Source organism: Lepidochelys olivacea (assembly GCF_965140295.1).
Source record: "Lepidochelys olivacea isolate rLepOli2 genome assembly, chromosome: 10".
Taxonomy (NCBI): Eukaryota; Metazoa; Chordata; order Testudines; family Cheloniidae; genus Lepidochelys; species Lepidochelys olivacea.
Genome location: NC_140420.1, coordinates 47,105,156 through 47,127,149, shown reverse-complemented (window position 1 = coordinate 47,127,149; position 21,994 = coordinate 47,105,156). Strand labels below are relative to the sequence as shown.

The window sequence follows — 21,994 nt, the reverse complement described above, 5'->3', positions numbered from 1 at the left end:
GCTCTATTTTGAGCTCATGGAAAAGATCTAGAATTTGTAGGGCTGTCAAGCAATTAAAAAAATTAGTCATGATGAATGGTTCAATTAAAAAAATTAATCACGATTAATTGCACTGTTAAACAATAATAGAACACCATTTATTTAAATATTTTTGGATGTTTTCTACATTTTCAAATATATTGATTTCAGTTACAACACAGAATACAAAGTAGACAGTGCTCACTTTATATTATTATTTTTGATTCCAAATATTTGCACTGTAAACATGGTAAAAGAAATAGTATTTTTCAATGCACCTCATACAAGTACTGTAGTGCAATCTCTTTATCGTGAAAGTGCAATTTACAAATGTAGAATTATATGCAAAAAAATAACTGCATTCAAAAATAAAACAATGTAAAACTTTAGCACCTACAAGTCCACTCAGTCCTACTTCAGCCAATCGCTCAGACAAATAAGTTTGGTTACAATTTGCAGGAGATAATGCTGCCCGCTTCTTGTTTACAATGTCACCTGAAAGTGAGAACAGACGTTCGCATGGCACTGTTGTAGCTGGTGTCACAAGGTAATTACATGCTAGATGCGCTACAGATTCATATGTTCCTTCATCTTCAACCACCATTCCAGAGGACATGCATCCACGCTGATGATGGGTTCTACTCGATAACGATCCAAAGCAGTGCGGACTGACGCATGTTCACTTTCATCATCTGAGTCAGATGCCACCAGCAGAAGGTTGATTTTTTTTTTTTTTTGGTGGTTCGGGTTCTGTAGTTTCTGCATCAGAGTGTTGCTTTTTTAAGACTTCTGAAAGCACGCTCCACACTCGTCCCTCTCAGATTTTGGAAGGCACTTCAGACTGTTAAACCTTGGGTCGAGTGCTGTAGCTATCTTCAGAAATCTCACATTGTCAAATCTGCAGTGAAAGTGTTCTTAAAACGAACAACATGTGCTGGGTCATCATCCGAGACTGCTATAATGTGAAATACATGGCAGAATGCAGGTAAAACAGAGCAGGAGACATACTATTCTCCCCCAGGAGTACAGTCAAAACTTAATTAATGCATTATATTTTTAACGGCGTCATCAGCCTGGAAGCATGTTCTCTGGAATGGTGGCCAAAGCATGAAGGGGCATACGAATGTTTAGCATATCTGTCATATAAATACCTTGCAATGCCAGCTACAGAAGTGTCATGCGAATGCCTGATCTCACTTTCAGGTGATATTGTAAATAAGAAGCCAGCAGCATTATCTCCTGTAAATGTAAACAAACTTATTTGTCTTACTGATTGGCTGAATAAGAAGTAGGACTGAGTGGACTTGTAGGCTCTAAAGTTTTACATTGCTTGTTTTTGAGTGCAGTTCTGTAACAAAAAAAAATCTACATCTGTAACTTGCACATTCACAATAAAAAGATTGCATTACGGTACTTCTATGAGGTGAATTGAAAAACACTATTTCTTTTGTTTATTATTTTTACAGTGCAAATATTTGTAATTGTGTTGTAATTTAAATCAATTATATTTGAAAATGTAGAAAAACATCCAAAATATTTAATAAATTTCAATTGGTATTCTATTGTTTAACAGTGCGATTAAAATTGCCATTAATCGTGATTAATTTTTTTGAGTTAATCGCGTGAGTTAACTGCGATTAATCAACAGCCCTAAGAATTTGTAACCTGAACAGAGTCATTTCACGGGTGGGACATGCCTGAACTCCTCATGTCTCTGAGCTGAGTTGGTCTATTTCTGTAGGTCATTTGGTGTCAGTTGGATCTCATGGACCAGAATCCAAGATCCTTGCCATCTTGTCATACACAGCTTCTAGATTTCACTTGCTGCTGTCCTGTGCATGGACATCACTGCAGTGAATTAGGCCAAGTCTCAGCTATGCACATGGGTTCCCACTGCAGGTAAATGAGAAGCTCTCCTCTGAACTGGGTCAGAGCCACCAGAGACTGGAGACCTCCCTGGGTCAGCTCCACCACCTGGAGGCTGAGAAGAAGATCCTGAACAATAGGATCCAGGCCCTGGAGACTGAGCGCATGCAGCTGCTGGGTGAACAGGAGGCACTGAAGTCAGAGATGCAGAGGGATGCTGGAGGCCAGGGAAATGATGTGGCAGCTCTTCAAACGACCTGCGAAGGGCTCAGGTACCCAAATATTGGGAGCAGGAAAGGTAGGAGACAGGAACAGAGAGGCACAAGGAAAGAGAATGAATCCCCTAGCTGAGCTCTTCATGCTACTTCTCTGCTTCTGTGTCTAGAGTGGAAGCATTAAGGGTCAGGGCCAAGATGGGAAGGCATCCTTCAGTCCAGCTGCTGCACAGCTCATCCTGGCTGTTAAATAATCTGTAATCTGATGAACTGGCTTCTCTTTGCTGCAGTCCAGCCCAAAGCTGCTGGGTGCTGTCTAGCACCTTTCACATAGTGTGTATCCCATAGGCTGCCCAGAGCGAAATGATTCCAGGTGGCAGCGCGTGGTACAGATGGCAGAAAGGATGCTGGAGTGGGAGTTCCATTGGCCCCTTGGGTCACTGGGGAGGGGGCAGTGGAGTGGTGAGAGAGGTTTCTCACTGGATTTGGTGACGGAGGTGGAGGGAGGGAGGCTGTTCCAGGCAGCCGCAGAGGGGAAGGCTCTCTCACCAGCCATGCTGAGCTGATACGGAGGGCCAAGGAGATTGCAGAGGTGGGAGTGGGGAGCAGGTCTGTGGGGAAGACTGGGTAGGAGAAGCCCATGCAGCATCAATGGGTGCATTAGCCAGGCCCAGCGCTTTGCAGCACTCGTGCTGTTTTGCAGGGCATCGCAGTCCCTGTTGCAGGCGGAGAAGAAAGCCCTGCAGGCTCGCTGCATGGAGCTGGAGGCTGTCCTGCGGCTCAAACAGGAGGAGTTGTGTGGCCAGCTCGCAGAGCAGCAGCAGGTCTCCCAGCACTGGAAGGACAGATGGAACCAGGTGGCCGTGGCTCTAAAAACCAAAGAGGAGGAACTGGAGCAAGCACATGTGGCGCATCAGAGTTTGTCTGCCAAGGTGGGTCATGGCCAGTGAGCCCCAGGCCAGTTGCTGCCTCTCTGTCCCACCTGGCAGCCTTGGGATTGCACCATCTTTCCACCCCTGCCCCAGCTCTGCACTCAGCCACTTGAGTCTCCTTTCTCGTTCTCTCATCTACGCCCCAGCTAGTGGGTCACTGAGCTCAGGAGCTGGGAGCTGCGAGCTCCTTGGTTCTAATTCCACAGCTGCCACCAAGTCAGCATGTGACTTTGGGCAAGTCACCTCCCTTCCATCTGCCTCAGTTTCGCCATCTGAAGAACAGGGAGAAGGATACCTCCCTCATAGGGATGGTGGGAGGGTTATATATAGATCCACATACTCTTTGCACCAGTTTAACTACTGTGATTTTAATTTGAACTAGCTAAACCAGTGCAAGTTTTCTAGTCTAGACAAGACATTTGAAGCAAGAGGCTCAGAACCCCATGGTCAATACCCCCACCCAGCCCACCACCAAAACCACTGATTATATGTCAGCTTTGTACTGAGCTTCATCCTGATGTGCCCTGGAATGTAGCTAGCAAGGTGGCCAGCTTCTGGATCCCAAGGTGAGGAGCCCCTTTGACATACCTAGAACCGGACGGAAAAAGAACACAAAAATCACATGACTTTCTTTTTCTGGTTTCTTGAAATTTCTGAATTTTTCCAACCAGCTCTAGAAATACCTGGGATTGACAGGGAGGTGGGGAATGGGGTGGTTCCTTTGTCTGTCTTCTGAAGGCTGGTTATGTGCTAACATTGTGTCTGTGGCAGTGGATTTCAAGGCTTGCTCCTTCATCGGGGATTCCTGGCAAGTCCCTGGGCTCTCCTGTACCCATTCCTCCTGAGGTGTCCCCAGGCACTGGCAGGGGGTCCTGGCACTGCTTAGTCAGGCCTAACCATCCTTCCCATGTGCCTTTCAGCACACTGAGCTCCTGGAGGACTGCGAGCTGCTCCAGGTGGATGCGGAGGAGCTGGCCGAGCTGAGAGGCGCCGTGCGCAGGTAGGGGGTGAATGGTCTCGCTCTCCAGCTGTTATTTCCATAGGTCCTTTTGTCTTGCTGCTCTGATCCCTGCATTTATCCCCTTTCCTTTCCAGCTAGGGCCACCCTGCAGTGTGGTTTCCTCTCTCTTATCAGAAGGTTTTTTTTCAGACACACCATCCTGGATGCCTTGGCACAGGGCAGCCACCTTAAAAATGAACTGGAGCATTCCTTGCATGCTTCCCTCCCCACTCGCCTTCAGGCTGCAGCTTCCTCTGGGCTCCAAGGACATACAGAGAGAGGCAGGCAGACGGCAGTGGGCAGAACTCCTTAGGAAACCCTTTTTCTCTGGATCCATTGCAGAGGAATCCTGGACAGCTCGCTGGCATAAATGGAGTTGTGCCCACTTACATGACACTGCAGCTGCATTTGGCCAGTGGAGTTCTCTCCCTGACATGGCACCAGCGCAGACTTGGCACTTGATTCTGCTCCCATGGATTTCAATACTGGGGTAGCCGTAGTCGAGTGAATCTCTCCCTGCCTAGGCTCTAGTACAGACTGTGCCGCTCCTGGGTGAACTGCAGTCTCCTGCCCGCGTGACACGGCCTAGCAAAGGCTTCACCCTGTGTCCCTGGTTTTGCATTAGCAGAGTCACAGCTGCATCGACCCAGGGACACGGCTGCTGGTGCCAGGAAGTCTCTGGTGAGGCTGGCATGCTGTGTCCCCATGTATACACCCAGGGTCCAGTTTCAGATTTGAGTGCCCAGGTCTGGGATTGGGAGCTCAGATTGGCACCGAGGTGCTGAAAATGGACATGGGTATATGTGCCAGCCTGAGGTCCCAGATCCCCAAACTTGGGGGCAGGGAGGATGGAAAGATAGTGAAAAGCTTGCTGGGTCTGAGCCCAGTTGCCCCACTCTACGCAGGGTTGCCCGTGCTTCCGGCCCATAATGCTGTCATCTTCCATTCATTAGAGGGCAGTGGGGTCCCTACCCCTAGGGGGATGATGGCACTACGGTGTGGGTGTGCTGCACCATTCTGATCGGGCAGTGTTTGACCCTTTGCCCTCGCTTTGCACAGGAGTGAACGACTCCCCAAGGCTCAGAACAATGGAGATTTGGGCCCCTGCAAGCCACTGAACCCAGCTGAGTCCAGGCTCCGAGAGAAGAGCCGTGGTGCTCTTCGTGGGACTTTCCAAAGCCCCTAAGTGACTTAGGAGCACACATCACGGGCAAAGTCAATGGGATTTGTGCTTCTGAGTCCTGTCAGGCATTTTGAAAGTCTCACCCCTAGTGTAAATTTACAACCCTTTTTATCCCCTAGCCTGAAGGAAGAAAATGGAGATTTAATGAGACAGCTGAGGGAGCAGCAACAGGCCACCCAGCTGCTGCAGCTACAGCAAGAGCTGGCTACAAACACAGTAAGCAACAGAGAGATGTATGCGCCCTTTTCCTCCTCCAGGGAGAACTCCTAGACACATTGGTCTGAGGGCCAGAAGGGATCATTCTGATGATCCAGTCTGACTCCCTGCATAGCCCAGCCCAGAGACCCTCACCTAATAGCCAGTTGCTCCACTCCTCTCTCTCCCTCTCATCTCCCCTGTCCTGAACACAGTGTCCAGTGGTACATCTGGGTGCCCACAGTGCTGCAGAGACACCAGTCAACCCCTGCCTCGCTTTTATTTTCATCTCCCTTTTGTAAGCTGCATACAGTGTCATATCTCACCACTTGATCCGGGGATGTAAATCACAGCCGTTATCAGAGCAGGCTGGAATGAGTGAGCAGAGTTCTGGCTGAAGCCCTGGCACATCCCGTTTCATACTTTCTTTAGCATCTGACTCAATCGTAGCAAAACAGGTCAATGGCTGTTCAGGGCAGCGCCACAAGCCAGGGTTCAGCCTCAGTACCATTGGAAGGAATGAAAAAGGTCTTTGGTTAAATACAAGCTGCTGTTCTGGCCAGTTCCAAGCCTGGGGGCTGGTGGGTTCTGGGGAGGTGAATGATTGGTTGATAACAAAGATGGAACCAAGCAAAGGACATTATGGACTCACTGTGATAGATCCTAGCTCTCCATGTGCCACCCACCCCCCAAACACACACAAGGGAGGCAGTTGCTTTGGGGTAGGTGGGTTTGTTAAGGTGGGGAAGGTGCCAGATCAGGGATGAGGGAAGCCAACACCTCAAGTTACTTGAAAAACCTCTTATATTTGTTCCTTCCAGTCTGTACCGGGATCAGGCTCAGAGAGGACTTCAGAACAAGAGGCCCTTTACAAAAAGATCCAGGAAACCCAGTGAGTTCTTGCTTATCCTGTCATGCTACAGAACTACTAGATTGACTGGCTGGGAAGTCACTGGCAGGTGACGGCAGGGAGATTTCTTGTTAATTGAATGGCTCATCCGCCATCCTGTTGGAGGCAGTTACAAGCCAGGACTTCCCTTTTGTATAAAACTATAAGGAAGACTCTAACAAAGAGAGATCTTGGGTCCCTCGATATTACCCACCAGGCCCGAAGAAGTGTAGGGTGATGATGGGCTGTCTAGTCAATGTAGGCATCTGCCTCTTTTCCAGGCTCCTGCAGACCTAATTCATTCCCTGTGTAACTCTGCTGATCATGGAGTTGCTGACTTTGGATCCTGGTGCTCACAGAGTTGACCAGACTTTCTTTTAAGGATCCTGTGCCATGGTTTAGGACAGTCTCTTATTAATTGGCACACAAGTAGCAATCTACCCCCAGCTGTAATGTGTGAAATGTTGGCTCTCCTGGACCACTGAATTCAGCAGCAAAATTCCATTGGGTTGCTATTGCCAAATAAAAAAGACTGGGGCTAAGATCCTGTTTATGACACTGGAGATTTATTGGTTTACTTCTTGGTTTCGTCCGTCCTTTTCTCAGATTGGCTTCCAGGGAGTGGAGATTGTGGAAATCTCTGGTTTCTCTGGAAAATAACTGGGTTCCCTGCATTTGTTTCTTGTTAGCGACAGGATAAAGAGGCTGGAGAATGAAAAAGTGGAGATGAAGTCCGAGATCAGGAAGCTGAAGGTAGGAATGGCTTTGTTCCTATCTCCATGTGCCCGATTCGTGGCAGGGACGCATGATGGTTTCAGTTACAGTCTTGGGAGCCTGGTGGAAATCTTTTCTGCTCCCTAGAAACCCAGGGAAATATCTTCCGCTGGGATCTGACTCCGCTACAGGGATACATTACAATTAGGCCATGCATTCACATGTTATTTCTACCCTCAGTCCATCTGGAGCACCCTCTCTTAGTGTTGGCTCTCATGATACCCTGGCATGATGGATGGACTTTCAGGTGATTCTTTAGTGGACTAGGTCTTCCCCTCCAGGAATGGCATCCTTGTGGATACTCAGGCTCCTGTACTCTCCGCAACATCTGCCCTTTAGGGGTCCCACTGTCACATCTTAAGAGCAGATGGAGGAGGTACTTTTGTTATGGTGTGGAACCCCCTTGGCCTCCATCTTAGCTCATTCCTCCCCCTCCTTGACTTTCCTTTTCCAAAGGTATTTTGAGTGAGATTCTGCCTTGGGTTGGATTTCTCTACAGTCTGCCAGTCTCTAAACTACAGCAAAGTATTTCCATTTATTATTAAATTGGGGTGCCAAGGAGCCCCAGCCATGGCCCAGGACCCCATTGGGATAGGCAGTGTACAAACACAGAACCAAGAGACGGTCCTGCCCCCAAAGAGCTTATGACCTAAATAACCAGTGACTGAAATGTATGTGTCAACTTCTGTATCATAATTCTGCTCCCCAGCCCTCAGAGCACACTGGCAGTGGGGAATGCGGTGGACACAAAAGGGTGAGTTCCTTCCTTGGCTCTGGTCCCCCATCTGTTCTTTTCCAGCCTTGAGATCTGCCTGGTGTGTTGTAACAATTGCCCGTTATCCAGGGGCCAGCCATGCTGCTGCGATCCGCGTGCACTGGTGTCCCACCAAGCATGGCTTTCAGGGCGGGCGGGCATCGGGAAGGTTCATACACATCTTGCTTTCTTCCCCCTCTGGCAGCTGGACGGCGCTTCCGTTCTGCGGATTGAACTGGACGCCTGTAAGCAGCAGCTGGAGCTGGAAAAGAGCCGCAGTCAGGCTCTGAATGGCAAAGTGCAGCTGCTGCAGTCCAGGCCCTGGGACAGTGCTACTCCCCACCATGAGGTCGGTACCGTTCTAGGTGTCTCCAGAGCAGGGCTGGGTGTTGTACCCACATCTGTGCCATGATCTCTACTGAGCTATTTTCTATTGCTTGGTGCTGCAACCTCCCTAATGCTCAAGCGACATGACGGTGACTCCATAGCGATTTCATTGTACATTTAAATACCCTGCATTTTAATTGTGCTCCTCAACCCTTACAGCATCCAGCCCACATGGGGCTGATCCGGCTTTGTCTCTGATCTGGCCTAGAACCTTAGTATCTCGTGACCACGGTTGCTTTTCCACCTGTTCTGTTCAGTGTTTGTATTGGAGCCGTGCAGAGTGTGTGCACATCTGTGCTTTGAATTTTGGCTGTACCCTGGTAGAACTCTCTGCTTAGCTACCAGCCAGGTGACGGTAACAGGATTCAAACTCAGTCCTTGCCACTCTGACTACAGAAGCCTCTGTCTGTTAAAGAGATAACACTGTTCATTCAGTTGGTAGAAAGGACTGTTACAGATGTGCCAACCCTGCCTTCCCCGGTAGAGGGCAACGGTACACGTGCTACTATATCAGACCCTGTCTGACTTAGGCCCCAATCCTGCAATAGACTCCATAGTTGCAGATCTTCATGCCCCCGCTGACTGCACAGGCCTATGGTAGCAGATCCTGATGCAAGATCAGGGCTTTAACCACTTCCTGGGAGTGATTGTCTGGCATAGAAATGCAATGGAAATTGGACCCTGCAGTGTCCCTGTCCAGTCTGGCTCTAGCTGTGAGCTGCAAATAACCTCAGAACACACCTGTAGAATTAACAGATACTGAACAATAGTAGCCAAGAAGCCAGGGCTTGTGGCTAAAGCACAACCCCAACAGGCAGGAGACCTGGGTTCTGTTCCTAGCTCATTTGCTGACTTGCTCTGTGACTGTGGGCAAGTTGCGGCACCTCTTTATGCCTCAGTTTCCTTTTCAGTAAACTGGGGTTAATGATACTGACCAACCCCACTGGGGAGCAGTGGGGCATTGACGTCACTGTCTGGGAGGTGATGTTGATGTGCTTCCGCTGCAGCAGGAGTCCAGATTCAGCCACCTCTTTGCAGAGGACAAGTTGCGAGCTGTGTGCCAGGGAGCAACAGGTCTGAGCTGCTGTTGCCTAGGTGACATCTCTGTGTGTATTTTCCAGCAGATCAAGTTCCCAGCAACCTCCAATACCACAGCAACATCTGGCTTAGAGATGGATTGTCCTGTGTCCTCTCCAGGAAGGTGAGTGTCCGTCTGTCTCCTGAAAGTCCATCAGTCCCATCCTGCATGCTGCCCTGACATACCCATATTCACTATGCCACATATCCAGCAGCATGTCTGACTGTCTTTGTGCTCCTCACCTTACTCACCCCATTCTCCAGGCTGTATGTTACCAATGGCCAGCCTTGCGGGATGGCCATCCTGCTGCTTGAAAAGGGGAACAGGAAAAGGGAGACCTGGAAGGAAAGTGAACTTGGATCAGACTTTTATCTGCATGTGGGCTCTTAAAGTGATGATTTTAGCCCCTGGGGGCATTGGAGGACACCCTAGAAAATGCTGTAGAGCAGAGTGAAGGTCCTTCCAGAGACTCTGCTGAAATGCGGATCATGTCCACTGATGGTGAACGGCATCTGCTTTGTATCTCAGTTCTCAGATTTCTAGTCCTCAAGGAGAACCGTTGGCCACGGAGAGCCCTCAGGGCTTGATGGCCTCAGGGGACCTGTCTGAGGTGGAGAGCCTGAAGCGGAAGCTCCAGAGGGAGACTGCATCCCAACAGGAAAAGGAGGAGCTGATCTGGACTCTGAGAGAGGTGCAGGCTGGATGTGTACTTTACAGCTGTTGTGTGTAGAGACATAGGAGGTGATGGAGGGGGAGGGTAGGAATCCCAGAGTGCTCTTCAGGGGACAGGATGGGTATCATGGAGTGTGATACCTTCTCTTTGGTCCCTTCCTGCTGATGAGTGCCTCCTTGGGAAGAGTCTGGGGGCCAGATTCTACTGTTACGCCAGGGTGAATCCACGGACAGTGGAGTTGCTCTGGGCTCATCCTGGCTAATGGAGAGCACACTCTGTTCCCATGCGGCTAAGGAACTTCTCCTAACTATGGGGTTCAGGGGGTTCTGCAGAGCCCAATGACAGGAAACTAGGACTGAGACACTTGGCAGACGATAGTTACACAAAGGAAATACAGAGAGCCCCCCACTGTGGGGATGTACCAGGAGGGGGCCAGCCTCAGGGCATGGTGGGAATGAATATGTGCATCCCTGCGGGGGATGCCAAGAGATGAGGACACATGAAAACCAACCAACCATCTTCCAGGAGAAGAAAGTCCCTGCAGGCAGGCCTGGGAACAGCATGAGGAGGGCACCTAGGAAGAGAATGGGCAGGGAGGCTAAATCTCCTTTCTTTTACTGTTAGGAATTAGAAGAACTGAAACTAAAGCAGCCAGGAGACATCAAGGTGAGAGGAAACACCCTGACGTCTTTACACTGTTAGAGTGACTTGGTACAAGGTACAACTGCAGCCGTGCCAGTGGCATTCAGTAACCCATCTCGGCAGGGGTGGCCTGCAGGCTCTCAGAGCAGCCAGTTCTAGGGGTCTGATGCCACAGCTGAACGAAGCACTTATGCACATGCTTGATTTAAAGCCAGCGGAGTTGAGTAGATTTACACCAGCTGAGGATCTGGCCCTGGAGCGCTTTGTCCTTGGTCTGTTGTTTTCCTTAGTCTGAAATAAACAAGCCCCTGTTTTGCTCTGTGAGTCTGGCAGAAGTGTGGTGCACGGCTTGAGGTTCTTATCTGCTCCTCAGTACTGTGGTCTCTGAGCACCTTGTCATCTTCAAGGTATTGCTCTTCCCAGCCCCCCCGTGTGATAGGGCAGTGCTATTACCCCGTTGTACAGCTGGGGCGCAGAGAGGCTGAGTGATGTGCCCAGGGTCACACCAGAAGGTCTATGCTAGAATAAGGAATTGAACCCAGCTCTTTCAAGTCCTGGGCTAGTGCCCTAACTACTGGGCGACCCTTCCTCTCCAATGGGGAAGAATGGCAGGGTCCTGGGGAATGGAAGGTGTTGAAATAAATGGAAATTATTATTAAATGAATATAGCTGCTGCTAAGCCAAGAACATGGTGACACTGGCCATAATAATCACACGCAGTGTAGAGCCTTCCTGTGTTTCCCAAACAAGCTAGGAAACATGCAGAAAGCCTTGATAGCGGGGCTCGATCCGGGAACACACTGTGTCCACTTCTTTCTGTAAGGAATACGCTGCATTTCAAGGGTCTGAGTGTTATTCCATGTGGCACACAGCTTCCTTCCCACCTGTCCAACTTTTAGGCCACCATTTGGTTGAGCATTTTGGACTCTGACCTTCCAAGAGAGCGGCATGCAGGCCCAGGAGATCTCATTGTACGATCAAGGCCTTGGAGCTATGCAGTACATTTGGGCAGGTCTCTGACTCAGTCCTGGGAACTTTTGGAAGAGTTCTAAGAGGGTCAAAGGTTTTGCTTGAACTTGAATTCCATGGCTGGTCTATGCCTGGCACTGTGTCAGGACCCATGGACAGGGAGTGGGTGAGATACCCACCCTCATCTTCCACTGGCATCACTTCTCCTCGGTGTTGCCATGTAATGAGTATTGTTGAGAACTGAGGCGACGCATTCAAACTGTCACTCGGCCATGGATTAGCCCCAGCATGGCTGTGGAGTTTGACAATACTCCATAGGCTCACGCTGGCTTATGTGGACATCTTAAGGCTAACACCTGAAGCTGGTTGCATCCCATAGCTGGGGCTGGTGTAGGATCTGCTGATCTGGTGTGCGGCAATACCTGCTGAGTGACCTTGGCTAGAACAGCCTGTATCTTGAGATCAGGGAATGCGGCTGGTTTTATATTACATCCATTTCTAAAGCACCCATCACTGTCGTATCTGGAAGCGCTTTCATAAATGTGCTTGGAAATGGAATACTCCCTAATGGCGTCTGACTCTCTGCTCCTCCTCCACAGCTTATTGGCAGAGGAGACTCATGCCGATTTTTCTCTCTCATGCTTCAGGCCTCCCTGGAGGAAGTAGACACAGAGTTAGCGCTGGTCCGAGAAGAGCTGCAGAAGGTTTGGGACATGCTGAAAACACGTGATACGGCGCTGGAAGAACAACACCTGGAGTTAGAATCGGCCAGGAGCCAGGTACCAAACTTGTCTGAACATCCTGCAGAGACATGCCGGGTTATTACACTATTATTTGATTCCAGGAGCACTTAGAGGCCCCAGCTGAGATCAAGGCCCTGTTGTGCTAGGCACTGTACCAACTCAGAGGATATGTCTACCGTGCAATCAGCAGGTGTGATTGCAGCATACCTGCGCTAGCTTGGATGGAGCCACTCACTAAAAATAGCAGTGTACCCTTGGCAGCATGGGTGATGGCACAGGCTGCCCTAGTTCTTAACTGATCAGGATTGTACACAGGCTGCAATTACACCTCCCAATTGCAGTGTAGACACAGCCAGAGTGAGACTTCCCCTGATCTAAAGAGCATCCAGTCAGAATAGACAAGCCAAAGGATGGCATGGGAAGGGAAGTGACTTGCACGTGGTCACTCCATTGACCAGCGTGGTCTCTCGAGTCCCAGGCCAATTCCCTGTCAGTGGAACCAGGCTGCCTCTCCCCTCAGACGGACTCATCTCAAAGCGGTGTGTGTTTCTGTGCCAGTATGTGTCCATTGGTTGGATCAGCTCCCTTAGTGGTTCCCCAGAGTTCACTGCACATGCCTGGCAGGTGGCTGGATTAGTCCCTGGCTGTTTCTGGAGATCTACCTCAACCCCAGTCTGAGCTGCCTACCCCCTTCTCTTGAACATCAGCAAATTAGATTGACCAGCAAAGAGCCCCCCCTACTCTGGTGTCAGGCAGGGGGTGACTCCCTGGGATAAGAATACAGCCCAGAACCAGCCATTGTACTGTCTGTGAATAAGGAACACCAGCGACAATATCAGAGGGCTTGTCTGGGCTAGCTGCTCATCTGGGGTAACTCAAATAGCCCTTGCGTAAGTAGCTAGCAGAGAGCAGGTGCGGCTGATGATGAACTAGGTGACTTCACTGAGTAATGCTAACCTGCATCCTCTGTCTATTGCCAGTACACTGAATGCAGCTCAGAGAAGCTGAGACTGGAACAACTTGTCGCCTCTCTGGAGCACCAGCTGGCGGAGAGGTACGGAGCTAGCAGGGATTCAGTCCTAGGGCAGTACTGAGCTCTGGGTGCTTCATATGCCGCCCCTACCAGGGAAACCCCAGGGGAGGCTGCGCTGTCTCCACTGCATGGCACAACTCCCCCGCCATGTAACTTTAAAAGGTATGCGCCAGAATCCTCCCTGGTGTAACTCCGGAGACTCCAGTGGAGTTGCACTGGGAATGAGCCTGGCCCTGTGTCTGTGAATAGAACAGCCATTGACCAGCAATGTGATGAGGTGATGAGTGCAAATCTAGTAGATCTGTCCCCTCTAACATGTCTCCAGGTAGACCAAAGCTCTGCTCCACTAGCCTTTGGGAAGTTCCCAGGGGACACACCACCCCCATGTGGAAAGTGGAGATGCACGTGGGAAAGAAACAGTTTATTGCTTTTCAGGGGGGCATTTCTGTGCCTCTGCCTGGCTGCTGTAGTCACCTCATTTATAGCAGCGGCAGCAGAGGAGGCCCAGTGCCAGAGATGGTGACGTACAGAGAGATCTGGGTCCAGCATTCTGGAAGAGGGGGGCAGTTTGGGTCGAGAGTTTTGGTTCAGACCCATCTCTAGCAAACGGTTGTCTCAGCTGCGTCGAACCCCGCTCCAGCCACCAGAGAGAGGGATTGCGCTAGTTATTAAAGGGAAACGTTCCTCTTGGGCATGTGCCAGAAACTTCCTAGATGCCGCAATGTGTGGCAGCCAGCATTGAGGCCAGGACAGCCTGCCCCACAGTCAGCCCTGGGAACGCCAAACATCAGGAGCATGAGAGGCACTCCTGGTTCAGGAGGCAAGTTCTCTCTAGACCCACCAGCCAAAAGCTGGAGCTGGACCATATCCCTAAGGTGTTCACCAGCTGGGGTCAGCACAGCTGGATCCCGAGCCATCTGTAGTACAGTGATAACATAGGTAGCTGCGGATGAGTCACCTATCCAGGCCCAGGAGCCCATCCCGGGCCAGGAGAGTGGTTTGTTAAAAACCTAGTTATAAAGCAAGCCCTTCCACCATGGGGTGAAGGCTGCCACAGGCAGGTTCTGGCAGGCTCCCCACATGGAAGCCCTATGCTGGGAGAGCAACTGAGAGCCAGTGTGTCCCTGTAGAGCTTAACTGCTGCGCTGGGGTGGAGCTGGGCCCCAGGTCTTCCAGAGCAGAAGGGAACTGATGGGAGCCCTTGGAACTAGATTGATAGGGCCCCTTTCAGCCAGAAGAGCCAGGCTGAGGGCTGGATGGCATGGAGCTACGGCCCCATGTTGGGAGTGGGATCGGCCAGGGAGAGGGGGAGGAGCAAACTAGGCTCTGCCACTTTGGGAGAGGATAGCGTCGGCCATGGCGCTAGCTCCTTGTACTGGCCTGGGTCATGCCGTGCAGTGGGGAAAACCATGGGAGACGGGCAGGGATGGGCTTTCCCTACAAGCTGCCCCTCACAATGAAGTGAGCTGTATTCTTTTGGATGAACACATCCGATGAAGTGAGCTGTAGCTCACAAAAGCTTATGCTCAAATAAATTGGTTAGTCTCTAAGGTGCCACAAGTACTCCTGTTCTTTTTGCAAATACAGACTAACACGGCTGCTACTCTGAAACCTCACAAAGTGTTATCCTGACTTTTCCATAAGGCTTCTCTCTCCACCCTTAGTGGGGGTGGGGCTCCCTAGGGATCTGCTAAAGGCCCTTATGTCTCTCCCCTGGCTCCAGGACACTTCAGCTTTCTCTGCTCCTGGGAGAGCTGCACCGCCAGGCCTCAGGCTGGACTACCTCTCCTGCATAATCCCTGTAGGTTTCCAAGGGGAGCACCAGTTCCACCCCTGTCCACCCATCCCTCCCCACACGCCCTGCCTGGGTTGAGGGACAGGGCAGGGATGCTGCTGCAAGGAGTGGCTGATGTTTTCCCATTGCTCATAGGACCTGTGCATGGAGAGTCCTTCTGTGCACTGATCTCTGGGGCACAATCTGACCCCGCGAGCACAGTCTCGTGGTGTGCTTCCTCGTCCTTCCTCGCTACCTACATAGTAGTCTGGGCCTGCATGTGCATGGGCTTATGTCACCCACCTCTGTTTAACAGGGAGCAGGTTGGTTACCAATGGGAGAAGCCCATCCCTTATAGCATCTTGAGCTCCCTGCTTGGGGCTCTGCTCAATGCTCTTGAGCCACGAAGCCTTATGGGACCGTGTGGAGCTGCGACAAGAGCAGTATGAGTTACATGCGGCTGGAGCCTCTCGAGACCGGACAGACCTCCAGGCCCCTGGTTACAGACTCTGCAACATAAAAGATGGTGCAACAGTGGGTGGACCGGAGGGTGGAGGCTCTTCCAGAAAACAGGCAGTTTCACTAAAGCAGGGACTTGTGTCCACAGAGAACAGGCGTTGAGGCACCTTCGACAAGCAAGTGAGATGGAAAAAAACAAGCTGGAGATTCAAGCGTCTTCATTAGAGCTGAAGGTAACACCTGAGAAAGCTGTGCGTCCGTGTCCCCCCTCCATGCAAGGGCACTCCAAGGAAAGGCTCATATGATTTTGTGTGGGGGGTGTCACTAAATTCGTACTGTGATCGTAACACAGATAGGGCCAGATCTTCCTTTCCAGCTCCATCTTACCCCATCTGCACAACAGCGTCACACTATGGCTAGGACTTTCCAGAGGACTCCGCGGCAGGTCGGATTTTCGAGTGCTTGGCCCCCACAGGTGGGGCCAGATTTCCAAAAGAATCCAGCAGCCAATGTGCACCCAAGAACACGTGGCTGATTCTGAACAGCACACTCGAGAAATCTGTTCATAACCTCAATCCTCTGGAACATTGTGGCCATTGCGTGAAGCTCTTGGGATGATCAGAGAGGACAGGGCTGGAGAGAACCTCTTGTGCCGGAAACTATCCTTTGTGCAGCTGCACAGGTGTGTCCTAGGCCTATGTCTCCTCTAGTCTGCCCCTATCTCCATGACATCCCTGGGCAAGTTAATCCAAATTGTCTAGCTGCCCTAATTTACATTTTCCCCTCACACGCTCCGGCTGCTACTACTTGTTCCATGGAGAGGATGGACAGGGGAGGATACCCAGGCAGGCTGGGGAGTGGTTGTGGGGGAGGATACTAGGAGAGGCTGGGGAGTGGTTGGTAGTGTGAAGCAAGAGAGCTAATTAGCACTGACGGTGGGTATGAAGCCCTGGAAATGCTCTCTGCACTCACCATCCCCTCCCAACATCTAGCAGGCTGGAGTGAATGCTGCCGATGAAGAGCAAGGATGATGTGTGATGTTATCGCGGGGGTCTGGATGGCTCAGGAGACTGAGGCTGAGATGTGGAGCCACCGGTTCAAATCCAGCCCCGCTCCTAGGGCTCTTAAAAGCTGGTGGCAGGTTGGCAGCCACCATGAAAGGAGATTGGGGTTTTGGCCTGGCTCCTAGGGGATGGAGGTGTCTGCATTTAAAACCGCACCCCCACAGCCGGCATTAGTGCAATCCCTGCTGGCAGTCGCAGCACAGAGGACAAGGATCAAATGGGCCACAGGGACTGAACTCCACACTCCTCCTTGTGGGGCTCCCACTAGGTCAAGAGAGAGGCACATTTGCAGTGTGGTGGAGGAAAGCTGGTGCGGCTGCTGCCTGTGCTATACCTATGGACAGAGGTCGTCGCTCTCCCATCCCAATAGGCTATGCTATCCCTTAGGCCAGAGCCTCTCTCCCACTGGAAATCCTGGACAGTCTGTGGCTGTCTCAGTGATTGGCCCATGCGCAGGTCACACATTTAAATGCTCCTGTCTGACCTCCCCTTTGCATCCTGACTAGCTGGCAGAAGTGGAGGTCCTGAGAGATGACGCCCACCGACGCCACCAGGCATCCGGCCCCACAGAAGTACAGAACTGGGGCCTCAGGCAGAGCCGTGACAGTCACTCGCAGGGAAAGTGCTCCCGGTGTGATGCCTTTCTGGCCCAGCTGAACAAGATGATTCAAAGTAAGGGCTTCTCCCTGTAAATAAAAGCTGCTCTGACTCACGGAGGTTAGGAGGCTCAGTTCATCAGCGTTTGCAGAGGGCCTGGAGATCCCTGATGGCAGGTGCTGGAGAATCACTAACTGGACTCTGAGTTCCTTCTTACACAAGTGTGGTGACTGTCACCTGCTGGTCCATTCTTTCTCCCTTCCCTACATGATCACCCCGAGTCTAATGTCCTCTGCTGGTTTGACTTGCTCAGCTGCTCTCTGCAGGGGCAGTGGTGGCATCTTGGTCCCTCCTGTTCTCTCCATTTGGCCCAACAGTTCAGTTTCCAGAGGACTGAAATACTTTGACTGAAGTCTTGGGCTTAATCTAGGAGGAGCTGGGTGAAATTCTCTGGCCTGGCCCATGCAGGAGGTCAGACTAGATGATAGCTCAGTGGTTTGAGCACTGGCCTGCTAAACCCAGGGTTGTGAGCTCAATCCTTGAGGGGGCCATTTAGGGATCTGGGGCAAAAATTGGGGGTTGGTCCTGCTTTGAGCAGGGGTTTGGACTAGATGACCTCCTGAGGTCCCTTCTAACCCTGATATTCTATGATCTGATGGTCCCTCCTGGCTGTTAATTCTATTGGCACCCCGGACCTGAGCATGATGGTTAACAGGAAGGCTCTTTTTGGGGGGGGATGGGGGGGTGGACAAGGCACTTGCTGGCTGAGGAGTGCTGGACTCAATGTTTGCAGCTGCTGCTATAACATTTTCCTCACCCCGTCTCTCCTTCACTGTTTGCTTTGGCTCCAGGCTGTACAGAGAAAGGGGCTGCGCTGCAGGAGGACCAGGCCTTGACCTATTTGTGTGACCTGCAGGGGCTCCTCAAGGTGAGTGACAGTAGAGGCCCCCTGTGGGACAGCACAGCTCATGCAGGGGTTTTAACATCCCCTGAAGGAACTCCAGTCCATTTCTGGGTCCGTTTCTGTCCCGGTTCTGCCTCCAAAGGGCTCCCACCGGGAATGCAGGGTTGCCGGATGATGCTGCAGGGATGTGGAGAGCTGCTCTGTGTGCCATCTCAGTTATGACCCTCAAATCTGCACCATGTGTCTCACTGTAACAAAGTCGGAGAGTTAGGGGCATGTTCAACAACCCCAGTGCCCATCAGTGGCACCCTCTGGGCACAGAGACCTCAGACATAGCCTTGCCTACGACTTTGTATCCAACCACCTAGCTGCTCCTTTAGTATTTTTAGTATGGTTGTGAGGTCCCATTGTGCTAGGCGCTGTACAGAGACTAGAAAACAGTCCCTGCCCTGAAGAGCTCACTTCACTTTGCTTCCTCATTTCTTTTCCCGTTTACACAGAGGTGGAGGGCCCACAGTTCTCCTTCGGATCCATGGCACTGGTCTTAGAGTTCCAGCCCTTTTCTTTCCATCATATTGTCAGTCTCCCATGCCCTTTCTTGCCATCCTCTTCCTCCCAGGCTTTCTTTGCTGTTCTTCTCCCGTTCCTATCACACGTCCAGCCCACCACAAACATGCACTTTCCAATCTATCTATCGCTCACAGTCCCAAGTTCATCTTCCCCCTAATTTCTTCCATGTGCACACTGTCTACCTGCCACCTGCCTGCCATCCTCCTCAGTATATTATTTTCTACTGCCTGTATCTTCTTTTCTCCCATCTCCGTAAGACCCATCGTTTCAAACCAGAGAGCAGGCAGGGACAAACACACACAGCGTACGCTTCTCATTTCAATTTGTGCCTTAATTGCTGATCCCACAGTACTCCTGCCACCCATGCACATTGCTCTTTTAATTCTCCAGCCCTCTCCCCAGTGGCACTAATGTAAGTAGGGGAATGGTTCCGCTATTGTGGGGAATTTTCCTGGCTTATACACTACGCTGGTGAAATGAGATAGCGAAAGGATGAGTCCTCACTCCCACTCCTTTTACCCAGAGACCTGCCTGACCTAGAGGGCTCCCCTTCCACGCTCCTGTGTGGCAGAGTCCTCATAACCCCAACAAGGCTGGACCCAGGATTCCTGGCAGGCTTTACCCCCAGTCTTATCATGATCACTTCGGGTAGAGGCTAAGGTGTCCCCACTCCGGGGTGCTCTCTCCGCACTGGACACTTTCCTGACCCACTGATCATTGCCTAGAGTTCAAAGCAAATACAATTTATTAAACAGCAATCAATTTTTAAAAAATAAGGAAAAAATGGGAAGGGTTAAAGGAAAACACATCACCCCGTTCTGCAGCACGGGGACATCACAACCAGCCGTGGCTGGAATGTCAGGGCAGTTCACAACCTGTTCCTCTCGTCCTAGGCCTCATGCCCAGGCCCTGGCTGTGCTGCAGGGATGCTGCGGGTCGGACGCTTGCTCTGGCAGGGGCCACACACCTTCAGGCTCTAGGTGGCAGGACCCTTCTTCCCAGTGTCAGCCCCCCGTCAGGGTTACGATCCCCCTCCAAGTCTGGCCAGCAGAGCCTCTTGGCTGGGGGCATCTCCCTGCACTGGGCCCGCTGCCCAGCGTCCCCCTCGCTCTCCCCAGCTGCTCACCGCAGCCAGCTCCGGACTGCTCCAGCTCCAGCCCCACTCTGCCTCGACACCCCTAGAGCTTTGCCTCCTGGGCTGCTCCTCCGGCCCCTCAAGCTCCTGCTCTCTCCTTAGCTCTGCCCCTCTGGGCAGGCAGCTCCAGCTCACATGGAGGACAGGACGCCACACTCCCGACTCCCTTATTGGCCTCCATGTGTTGTCAATCAGGCTGACCTAGAGCATTGGCCTCTCTCCATTGGCCCTGGGGACTGTCAGTCTCAGGGTCTTGATTTCTCATCAGCCCTTCTCCTTTCTAAAAGGCCCCATTAAGTTCCAGTGAGGGGCCAGCAGTCCCCTTACACTCAGCGTACTTCCCAAGTACACAAATTCTTTCTTCCAATTCAGCTTCTCTCCTAAAACATCAACCAACAGCGCTTCTTCCACTGTCCCTGCTTGCATAACTCCAGTTCCCTCTGTGTTTCCCTTCAGACCATGGGCTTCAAACACAGATGCCTGCTCTGCTACTGTATTACCAAGCTAAAAGACAAGGCAGACAAAGAGAAATAGACCAATTGTTGCCCTGTCTCCCATGAGACCTATCTCCCCTCTGGTTGGAGTAAATGCTGCAAATTAACCTCCACACCCCCTTGAGTTGGTCCTAAACAAACCAACATTTTACTGGCTATGGTCCAGAAACAGAGAGAAAAGCAGAGAGGCTGGGTAGTGGTTAGAGCACCAGCCTGGGGCTTGGGGGACATGAGTACATTTCTGCCCTCTGCCTCAGTCTCCCTGTGGGACCATGGGCAAGTCACTTAGGGCCAGTTTTCCAGAAGGATCTAGGTGCCCGATGCAGCTAGGTGCCCAGTGGGATTTTCAAAAGCCTATTGGCATTGTTAGGTGCCTAAATCCCTTTGAAAACCTGCCCTTAATTTCTCTAGTCCAGCTCTCCAAAGGGAGTTAGGTGCCTAAATACCTTTGAGGATCTGGGCCTTTGAGCCTCAGCTACCGATCTGTATAATGGGGTTGGTAGCTCTGTGCTGCCCCCCAGGGGTGTGTGAGGATAATATATGAAGGCTCTGGAGGCACTCAGTTCCTGTGGTGCGGGGAGCCAGGTGAGTCCTAAGACAGTTAGATATAACAGCAAGACATACAAACACCATGGACTGCATCACTCAACTGGCCCTAAACGTGGTAACAAAGCACCACAGGGCACATCCCTTATCAGAATGTCGCTCAGTCAGGTTGCTCCTGGCCAGCTCGCAAAGTTGCACCCTCTTTAGGACACCTGCTCCCCAGCCTCAGCCTGGGTCAGTCTTGCCTACTGCTTAGCCCATGAGATATCCAGATGTAGCAATGCTCCAGGCTGTAAAGGCACAACCTGCCTTTCTGGCCCTCAGTTCCCCATGGGTACAACATAGCTAATGCCACTCCTTTTCTCCTGCACTTTAGCTGGCTGGTCTGTAACATCTTTGGGCCAGGGACCAGTTCTAGTACGGTGCCAGGCACAATGGGGCTCTGATTGCGCATGGAGCATCTCAGCGGAACCATGATACAATAGTCATTAAGTTAGTTTTCAGAGTAACAGCCATGTTAGTCTGGATTCGCAAAAAGAAAAGGAGGACTTGTGGCACCTTAGAGACTAACCAATTTATTAGAGCATGAGCTTTCGTGAGCTACAGATCTGAGGAAGTGAGCTGTAGCTCACGAAAGCTCATGCTCTAATAAAATGCATTAAGTTAGTAACACCATAGTGATGGGACAGTTCTGAGACCTTCTTGGAGATCTAGAGAAACTGCCCTTTCCAGGGAGACATGGGACAGCCCCTAATGGGCTAAGCTGTGACCACTAATCCATTCAGAATCCCTGCATTGTAGATGGTTCGGCTTCCCTGAACAGTCTCCAGGGTGCCTTTTTGACCCCTCCACCCACTGGGACGAGGAGATGGAACTGAAATAGAACAGAGCGAGAGATCCGAGTCCATTCATCGCTCCGCCCTGCTCATGTGGGTCTGTTTCTCCGCAGAGGCTGAGTCACTGCGCGGCTGACCAAGTCACAAGGAGCCCCCAGGAAAAGAGCCAAACCCTGGAACAGCAGCATCGGCTGGTGACCGAGCAGGTAACAAGCCATGCATTCGGCTTTGTCTCGGGCTCTCTGACTCATCATAGTCTTTATA

The 21,994-nt window shown here is 51.3% G+C and overlaps 1 protein-coding gene across 7 annotated transcripts in view; it reads left to right on the top strand.

The window, feature by feature from the left end:
- Window positions 1–21,994, top strand: part of LOC311527259 (uncharacterized protein) — a 39,559-nt gene that overhangs the window by 13,178 nt on the left and 4,387 nt on the right. For 5 of the 7 annotated variants that reach the window (XM_084641044.1, XM_084641047.1, XM_084641045.1 and 2 more), the window contains exons 11-27: window positions 1,918–2,156; window positions 2,803–3,031; window positions 3,952–4,031; window positions 5,334–5,430; window positions 6,231–6,301; window positions 6,988–7,051; window positions 7,782–7,826; window positions 8,032–8,175; window positions 9,335–9,414; window positions 9,820–9,982; window positions 10,589–10,630; window positions 12,223–12,354; window positions 13,299–13,372; window positions 15,733–15,817; window positions 17,155–17,320; window positions 18,097–18,173; window positions 21,844–21,936. In XM_084641044.1, the coding sequence (XP_084497170.1) occupies window positions 1,918–2,156; window positions 2,803–3,031; window positions 3,952–4,031; window positions 5,334–5,430; window positions 6,231–6,301; window positions 6,988–7,051; window positions 7,782–7,826; window positions 8,032–8,175; window positions 9,335–9,414; window positions 9,820–9,982; window positions 10,589–10,630; window positions 12,223–12,354; window positions 13,299–13,372; window positions 15,733–15,817; window positions 17,155–17,320; window positions 18,097–18,173; window positions 21,844–21,936 (1,881 nt within the window). The remainder of the gene's footprint in view (window positions 1–1,917; window positions 2,157–2,802; window positions 3,032–3,951; window positions 4,032–5,333; window positions 5,431–6,230; window positions 6,302–6,987; window positions 7,052–7,781; window positions 7,827–8,031; window positions 8,176–9,334; window positions 9,415–9,819; window positions 9,983–10,588; window positions 10,631–12,222; window positions 12,355–13,298; window positions 13,373–15,732; window positions 15,818–17,154; window positions 17,321–18,096; window positions 18,174–21,843; window positions 21,937–21,994) is intronic. The other 2 variants (XM_084641046.1, XM_084641048.1) reach the window with 2 other exon arrangements.